At 37.5% G+C, this 9,788-nt stretch overlaps 1 protein-coding gene across 1 annotated transcript; it reads right to left on the reverse strand.

Annotated features, from left to right (window-relative positions):
• Nucleotides 1-3,417: 3,417 nt before the first annotated feature.
• LOC141680007 (uncharacterized) lies at nt 3,418-4,319 on the reverse strand. Its single transcript, XM_074486345.1, has 3 exons — nt 4,076-4,319; nt 3,855-3,967; nt 3,418-3,624 (listed from the first exon to the last, which is right to left on the reverse strand). Exons 1-3 carry the CDS (start codon nt 4,317-4,319, stop codon nt 3,418-3,420), a joined length of 564 nt encoding a protein of 187 aa, XP_074342446.1.
• Between the last annotated feature and the right edge of the window lie 5,469 nt (nt 4,320-9,788).

The following is a 9,788-nucleotide window of genomic DNA, read 5'->3' on the forward strand; positions in this document are numbered from 1 at the left end:
TATTTAACTCATATGATTCTATTCGACATACACTTCTATCTACTATTCGTTTTACCCAAATCTGATTAACGGATTGAAAGTTACACTATAAACAAGTAAATACTGAACATATAGACTGACAGTCAACCAACAAGTCACATATAACACATAACACATTAAATAATCAATGACATATCATTTATAAAGAAGTCTCGGGTCATAAGCAGGCTTTCAGGTATTTAAAATGATTTTTAAAACATTTTTCGGAATTAAAACGGGTCGTTGGATCAATTTCGGAGTAACAAACAGGGTTCGGTTGGCCAATTCTGGCTTCGAAACAATTTTAAAATAATTATCGAGCCTTGAAAATAATTTAAAATAATATTTTAAAGCTCGAAACTATTTTTCGGAATTTTTAAATCATTTTTAAATAATTAAATCTAATTAAATAATTAATTAAAATCAATTAATAATTAATTAAATCAATTAATCAATTAATTTTGAATTAATTGACTAATTAATCAATTAAAAATTAACTGAAATTAATTAAATAATTAATTCAGATTTATTTTTGAATTAAAAATAATTTTTGGAATTAAAATAATGATTTTTGAAATTAAAATAATCATTTTCGGATTTTTCTGAAATTAAAAACAATTTTAAAAATAATTTATAAAAAGAAATCCGAAATTTGAAAGAATTCAAAACATGAATCCAGAATTTTTAAAGTTATGGAAACTTCAGGTACTAACTTGCAAAAATGCCAAAAACACTTCTGATTTAGGGATTTTTGGATCAAAACCGGGTCGGAATTTCGGGTCACCAAGAACAGAAACGGGTCGCGAAGAACCCAGTTTCTGGTGATCGGAAAATAACCCCGGCGAGCCCCGATTCGATCAAAAACGGCATGGTTTTACATGATTCAGGTGGGGTTTTCGTTCCAAATTACGTCAGGAGTTCAAATCAAACCACAAACAAACCAAATGATATCTGGAAACAAAAATCCGGCCAAAAGCTACAAGAACACCGGCGATAACTTCAAATCACAACTCACTCCTCTACAGGCCTCGTCGATTTGCACAACTTATACGAATCGATTGCAAATTTCAAGGGGAACAAAATCTACCCCTCTAGAACGTCTATCAATTCCGAAATAAGAAACCCCCAAATCGAATTGAAAACATTCAAAGTAATATAAACCCTAATTTCTAAATTTCGAGAATCAAACCCAAAATTAAACATGTTACTGAACTCCAAATTTGAAGTATAATATATCAAAATGATCAGGAAAACAAGCTCTATAACATACAATCATCAAATCATTCAAACCATCATCCGTACAAAAATTCATAATTTAAATACCAAGAAATTCGAATATAAATAATTAAATAGGAGATCACCTGATGTTTCTGGGTTGAAATTGATGGAAGATTTGGATTCTAGATTTCAGTAGCTTCGTTTTGAATATATGTATGCCAAAATCGGATATCAATAACGCCTTCGAATTTGTGTTTGATTACGAAGAACAAAATATAATTATATTATTTTCTCTGTAAAAACTCTGTAAATACTGTTTTCAAATGATTTCCGGTACAAAATAAAATACGGTAGAGGCTATTTATAATTACGGAAAATTAGTATCCCGTTGGATCATTCCAGATATAAAACGGTACGTTTATTTATAAAAACTGATCCAAACGGTATCGGTTTTCGGGATAATTATCCAAATCAGTACAATTTGTACTGCAGTCTTGGTCTCAGCGACTAGTTACACGTATTACGAGGTGATAATTGTGATAATTTAAAAAAAAGCTCCCGTTTATCGAGAATACGAGTTTATTGATTTACCGAAACGAATATTGAATCGAAAATGTTGCGCCGGGACCCGCACAGGACAAACCGTACACCGGATCGAAAAAGTCAAAACATGGAAAATGCTCGGAATATTATAATTAGGTTAAGAAGGAGTTCTCGGAAGAGTTTCGGGTTCTAGAAACGTAAAAACGGATAACGGTGGTTGGTTCCCATTTTTATAAAATAGATTTTAAATATCCGGAAAAAGATTTTATAAAATCCATATGATTCCTATAAATTCATAAATCAACATAAAAATAATTAGGAAGATATGACAATTATCTATATTTTATTTGGAACATATAGAAATTGAAATACTTAATTAATAACATTTTTAAACATTTAAACAAATTAACACTTAACAAATAATTCACAGAATAGATACTGAACACATATAATAATTATCTATTAGCAAAAATAATTACACGATATATCCCGGATATTACAGTGCCCAGCGGACTTGTTTTAGCCAACATCGGAGCTTCAGTCATGTACTTCTTTAGCTGTTCAAAGGCCTCTTGGCTCTCAGCTGTCCATTCAAAGTCCTTCACTTTTTTAAGGGTTTTGAAAAAAGGCATGCATTTGTCTCCAAACTTGGAGATGAACCTCTCTAGAGCTGCAATTCTTCCTGTCAGCTTCTGAACCTCCTTGATGGAGCGTGGTGGGTCCATGTCTAGGATGGCTTTGATCTTATCAGTGTTGGCCTCTATCCCCCTCTTAGAGACCATATGACCCAAAAATTTCCAGACCCAACGCTAAAAGCACACTCGGATGGGTTTAACATCATCTTGTGGTATCTCAACACTTCAAATGCCTCTCTGAGGTGGCTAATATGATCGACCTTTCTTAGACTTTTGACTAACATGTCATCGACATTGACCTCCATGGTCTTCCCAATTAGATGGGCAAATATCTTGTTTACCAATCTTTGGTAAGTAGCTCCTGCATTCTTAAGTCCAAAAGCCATAACAAGATAACAAAATACACCAAAGTCAGTTATGAAAGATACCTTGGGGTGTCATCCTTATGCAATAATCTGATTGTAACCACTGAATCCATCCATAAAGCTTTGCATCTCGTGTCCAGCAGTGGCATCGATCAGGATATCAATCCTTGGTAGGGGGTAACAGTCCTTAGGATATGCATCATTTAAATCAGTTAAGTCAATGTACATCCTCCACTTTCCATTGGCCTTCTTAACCATTACAGGGTTGGCCAACCATTCAGGGTATTGTACTTCCTCAATAAATCCAGCTTCTAAAAGCTTCTCAACCTCCTGCTTAATGACTTCCAGCCTATCAGGGGCATAAGTTCTCTTCTTTTGTTTTACAGCCTTTCGAGTTGGATCAATGTTCAACCTATGAGTTATAAGGTTTGGGTCAATCCCAGACATATCAGTTGTTGTCCAAGCGAATACATCATTGTTCTCTTGGAGGAAAGTTGTTATTCGACCCTTCAAGGGCTTATCCAAAGATGCCCCAATGTATGTGACCTTTTCTGGGTCTAAGGGATCTAAGTGAATTGGGACCAAGTCCTCAGCTGGCTTTCCTCGTAGTTCATCATTCTCTCGGACATCCATGTCTTCTATGGGGAGAACCTGCCCCCGGTTCCATCGTGCCTAAGTGCTACGACATAGCAACTACGGGCCATTTTCTGATCTCCTCTGGGTTCTCCAACACCATTCCTAGTCGAGAACTTCAGTACCATGTTGTAAGTTGAGGGCACAACCTTAAAAGTGTGGATCCCTGTCCTACCCATGATGGCATTGTAGGCAGAGGCTGCCTTGACAACCTGAAAGTTCAACATTTATGTGGCCTTCCTGGGCTCTTCCCCGATAGTTACAGGAAGTTGTATTGATCCCTCGACTTTACATTCCATATGGTTAAACCCGTAGATGGGTGCGTCAGATGGAGTTAGTTAAAAGTCATTATAGCACATCCTGAGGACAGAATGTCCACAGAAGCTCCATTATCCACTAGGATCCTCATAACAGGATAATTTCCAATTATCGGAGTGATAACCAGAGGATCATCCTGAGGAAATTTCAAACCTTCAAGGTATGGGTCACCAAATTCAAGTGCCATCTCTAACTTAGAACGTTTAGATGGTTCCCCAACTATACTCATTACTTCTCCTGCATATGCTTTTCGGGAGTTCCTTGTAGTTCCAATTGTTGTGGGACCCCCCGAGATTATATTAATTATCGGCCCTCGGGGCTATGGGTTGCGATCTCTGTCGTTACCCCTCCGATCATCATCTCTTCGATCATTATCTCTCTTCTGGCCTCCAGCCTCTTCACCCTTGCTGAAACGTCCAAACTTTCCCCTTCGGATCAGATACTCAATCTCATTCTTGAGTTGCCTACAATCGTCAGTATCATGATCGACATCTTTGTGAATCCTGCAGTACCTACTCTTATCTCTTTTCTCGGAGTCCCCTCTTAGTGGCTTCGGCAATTTGAAGTCTTTGTCCTTTTCAATTTTCATAAGGATATGGCTGCTTGGAGCGTTCAACCTCGCATACTCAGCAAACCTTGGTTGTTGATTCTTCTTAGAAGAGGAGGAGTCAGAGCTTTTTCTAATTCATGGATATTTATCATTAGCATCGTACTCCTGATCCGTCTTCCTCTTCTTGTTTCCAGTAGGTTCATTATTCACAGCTGTCTTCTTCATACTCTTCTCCACCTTGATATACTTTCCTGCTCTATCATGGAGCTGCAGCATACTCTCGGGAGGGTTTTTAGCCAGGGACATCTTAAAGAACTCATCTTTAGTCCCTTGTTGTAGGGCTATCATAGCTACCTTATCATCAAGATCAGGGACCTTCATTGCCTCCTTCGTAAATCGATTCAGATACTCTCTCAAGGACTCCTTTTCTCCTTGGATTATGCCCATGAGAGAGGCTGAACTCTTCTCGTGCACTCTGCCACTTATGAATTTCTTGATAAAATCTTGGCTTAAGTCCTTAAAGGATCCAATAGAGTTCGGGGGCAGATGACTACACCACCTTTGAGCCATATCCGATAGGGTTTGAGGGAAGGCCCGACACTTAATAGCGTCATTCACGGGCTGTAGCAACAGGGCGTTAGAGAACGTCCTAACATGATTAGCAGGGTCGCTAGTTCCGTCGTATGCTTTGATGGTGGGCATCTTGAACTTCCTCGAGATATGAGTGTTCATTATCTCATCAATGAATGGTGGGTTTGGATCATCGGGATCTCCTAGGGGCATAAGATCACTTAGATCAGCCCTTGGGGCAACAACCCTTCTTGGTATTGGACCATCCAGATCTATGATTAGGGGAGGACCTCTTCGTCTTGGAGCAAGTGGGGGTCTTGGAGTCATTTGTGCCTCTATGTCACGTTTTAACCTTTGGATCTCAGCTTCATGAGCCCTGATCCTCTCTTGAACGTCTTGGGGGATCGTCCCTTGAGTGTTCCTGGGGCATTGTTCAGTATCAACCATTGGTTCTTTGCCAGCACGTCTCCTTCTTTGAGCAACATCATCATCAGATAATTCAGAGTCTCTTTCAGTATAATGTCCAGATAATTCTTGATCCTCCAGAATAGGATCCAAGCCACGTATGTATTGGGGTGTCTGCCCTTGTGCTTCACCCCTATCAGAGTGTCCACTCCCTCCAACTTTAGGGTATAGAGGCATCCCGTAAGGGGGGTTAGTGGTCACGATCGTCGAGTACTCATACATAACGGGTTGAGAGCTCACAGGTGCATGTATCTGCTGTAATTAGGGATTCATCCCTTGAGGAGCCAGGGGATTCGATCCTTGTGGTTGACCCTCAGTTGCCCCTACCAGGGTTCCTCCTTGGGGGAGGCATAAGTTGAGTGAGGTGGTACTTCCACCGCGGATGCGATTGTTCGTTGTGGAACAAGAGTGTCTGTTCCACCATTGCTTCTTCGCCGTGTATTCACCATGGTTGTTGTAGTCTTCCCATAAACGACGCCAAATGTTTTGGAATAAAAACCTGATTACTTTTGTATTTAATGCTAGGGTTGGTGAGCTTCGAGATTTAATGGTTGCTCTTGCATTCGGGACTATCGATCCTTGCAAGATACCTACGTATCTCTGTATTGTAGATAATCAAGCCAAAAACGTAGTTCTAGGTTGAGGGGTAGAGCCCTTTATATAGAGGTGAGTCTAGGGTTAGATTTTTTTGGGAGACTTGGTGGACAAGTCTCCAACTTAGATGGTGATTAGGAGTCCTCTTGAGGAAGGAGATTCAGAACCTTCTATGTAGGACTTTGAGTCTGTTTGGAACACATGTCTCTTCTCTTCCAGCCATATTGGGCCTAGTCCGTGAACAGCTCATGTTCGTGGACTTGGACGACCTCCACTGGTGGGCCTTGGTCGTTTGGGCCATCATAGGTCTGTTATGAAGCTTTGGACCAGACAGGCCTGCTATGAAGCTTGGACCAGACAGGTCTGTATTGGACTTTTCAGACAAGAAGCCTAAGTGTAATTTTGCATACCAGTCTTTCAGAGCTTTTTTAAGACCATATAATGATCTTATAAGCTGGCATACCTTGTCTTCATATCCAGGGACAACACATCCCTCTAGTTGCTTCATGTATATCTCCTCATTTAAATCTCCATTTAAAAAGACAGTCTTTACATCCATTTGATGCACAATAAGATTATGAATGGATGCAAGATCTATTAAAGCTCTTATGGTGGAAATATTGGTCACAGGAGAATAAGTATCAAAGAAATATGTCCCTTTCTTTTGTCGATGTCCACCAACCATTAGCCTGGCTTTGTATTTTTCAATTGATCCATCAAGTTTATATTTCTTTCTGAAAATCCACTTGTTTCCCAGTGCTTTACAACTTCTAGGAAGATCACATAAAACCCAAGTGTTATTATTCATAATGGACTCTATTTCACTGTTAATGGCTTCTAGCCAAAAATTAGAGTAAATTAATCTCATGGCCTCCTCATAGGTTTTAGGGTCTTCTTCAAGAATGAAAGCATTTATCTCCTCCCCACCTACAAACTCTTTTTCATTCAAAAAGGCAGTTAAAAAGTAGGCCCAAATCTAGTCTCAACTCTAGCTCTTTTACTCCTAGGTTCAAGACTTTCATTAAAAGATGTAATATTATGATGTGATATAGATGAAGAAGATGTAGAAGCTAAGGACGGTTGCACATGAACTTTCATAGGAAAAATATGCTCAAAAAAATCAACATCTCTTGACTCGTTAAATGGACCAAAGCCAGATGTATCCTTAAGAATGATTCTATATGCACCACCATTAAAACCGCAAAAATACCATCAACAGTATTGGGCCCAATTTTACTTCTTTGAAAATATGGGAGCCCTATTTTTCCCAAATACCCCCACACTTTGAGGTAACTCAGGTTGGGCTTGAAACCCTTCCATAATTCATAAGGAGTTTTATCAGACCTTTTATGTGGAACACGATTAAGCACATTACAAGCATAAAGAATAGCTTCACCCCACACGTTAATAGGCATTCCTGAACTAATAAGCATGACATTCATCATATTCTTAAGAGTTCTATTTTTTTTCAGCTATTCCATTTTGTTCAGGCGTATATGGAGCTGTAACCTCATGAATAATTCCATTTAGTTTACAAAATTTCTTTAAAGTTTCCCCATTATATTATCCGCCCTTATCTGATCTTAACCTTTTATTTTTTGTATTTAACTGATTCTCAACTTCAGCCTTATAAATAAGAAATTTTTCTTCGTCCTCATCTTTCAAACTCAACAGGTGGAGCTTGGTGTATCGAGAAAAATCATCCACGAAAGTGATATAATAACGTTTACCTCCTCTGCTCATAGTATTCTTAAAGTCACCTAAATCACTGTGAATTAATTCAAGCAATACTGATGATCGATTACCAATTTTTTTAAAGGCCTTTTTATGGTGTTTTGCTTCTACACATACTTCACATTTATCAAAAGATGTATTGATGAATTCAGGTATTAGACTAAGTTGACGTGACCTAGTCTAGCATGCCATAAATAACAGATTCAGCAATATAAGCAAAAGCAGTAGCAATTTTATTATTAGTCAAAATATCAAGTACAAACAATCCTCAATTACAAAAGCCTTTGCCCACAAAATCACCATTTTTAGTAAGAACAAGCTTATCAGATTTAAAAGTTAAATTAATACAAGCTTTGTTCAATAAAGCTCCAGAAATTAAGTTTCTATGAATATCAGGAACATGCAAAACATTATGTAATGCAATAGTTTTTCCAGAGGTAAGTTTAAGAGAAACTTTTCCTTTTCCAAGTATAATCACAATGCTTGATTTGCCTATAAAGACACATTCTCCATTAGATGCTTTATCATAGTCCTCGAACATCTCCCTATTTGAACAAATATGGCGAGTTGCACCTGTATACACCACTCATTCAGAAATTTTGCTTACTAAATTTACTTCAGATACGACAGCAGCTATGATTTCTTCAGTGAGATTGGCTTGACCTTGAGACTTTTCTTCTTTTATTTTTGAACCAGGTCCATGCCCTTGCCTACACTCCTTAGCGGTATATCCGAAATTTGCACAAGTGAAGGAATTCCCTTTAAACTGCCTTCTCCCTTTGAAGTTCTTATTCTTCATTTTAGTGCCATGAAGCTGATTTGGACCCTTATCTTTTGGTCCTCTTTTACGACCTGCATCTTTTGACTCAGCAAGATTAGCAGTAAAGGAAGAATGAACAAGTGATGCCTCATTTGTTTGAATTCAATTTTGTTCCTCAATCTTGATATGAGACACTAACTCTTGAAGAGTAAAGTCTTTTTGTTTAAGCTTCATCGCATGAACATATGTTTTCCAAGATGCTGGTAATTTCTCAAGAAGACAATTATCTTGGAACATTTCACAGATTTTCATTCCTTCAGCAATAATATCAGCACACAAATATTCATAATCATGAACTTGTTGAAGAACAGGCTTATCATCAGACATATAAAAATTTAGCCAACGACTACTTGCATATTTCTTTGTCCCAAAATCATCGGAACCATACTTGGTTTTTAAAGCATCCCATATTTTTTTGGCCATCAAAGATTTACTATAGATTAAATATAAAGCAGCAGCCATATAATGTAATAAAATTCCACGACAAGTCTTATTATCCTTTTCAAAATCTCTTTTAGAATTTTCGAGGGCTGAATCATTAGTAAGACAATAATCTACTCCAATCTGACCCAAAAAAAACTCCATCTTATCGGACCACATTTTATAGTTTTTTCCATCAAAAGGGTCTAATTTAGACATATCAGGAATAAAAGTATTGGAAGTCATTGTGGTAGATAAGATATGTAATAACACCAAAATTCAACTTTAAAATGTAAGAAAAAAGTGAGAAATCAAACCGAATAACTTGTGAGAATGTAGGAGTCGTGGCGTAAGTTAACACTCCCCTAAAGTTGAATTTGCCCTGCTACGTACACACGGCCTCTTAGCAATCAACCTCCAAGGTTACACGACCTCTATTTCTTTGGTGTAGTACAAAGAAATAGATTGAAATCACTCTTGATCATTGCCCAAAAGCATGTTTATATTTATATGGAAGTATTTGAGAGAAAAACTTGTTTGTATGTTCTCAAATGAGGGGATGGAGCTCCTTTTTGTAGGGGTGAAAACTAGTAACTTAAGGATAGTAGAAAGTCTTAGGTCACATTATTGATTAAGGGAGATAAAACACCTTAGAATGAAGAGTCTCAAAGTGAAAGATCTTGTACAATGAAGAGTCTCAAAATGAAAGGTCTTGCACAATGAAGAGTCTCACACTTTTCTTTTGAAGCAAACTTTTTGAAATAATATTTATATTATTCCAACAGTTGGTAGGTAAAATTTGATAAAGAAAGACTATTTACCTATACTAATATGTATATTGGTAGGTAAATATATTATAGGCCCCACACGCAGATAATTCATCATAGTAAATGAGCATCTGATGT

Source organism: Apium graveolens, chromosome 8, assembly GCF_009905375.1.
Source record: "Apium graveolens cultivar Ventura chromosome 8, ASM990537v1, whole genome shotgun sequence".
Lineage (NCBI taxonomy): Eukaryota > Viridiplantae > Streptophyta > Magnoliopsida > Apiales > Apiaceae > Apium > Apium graveolens.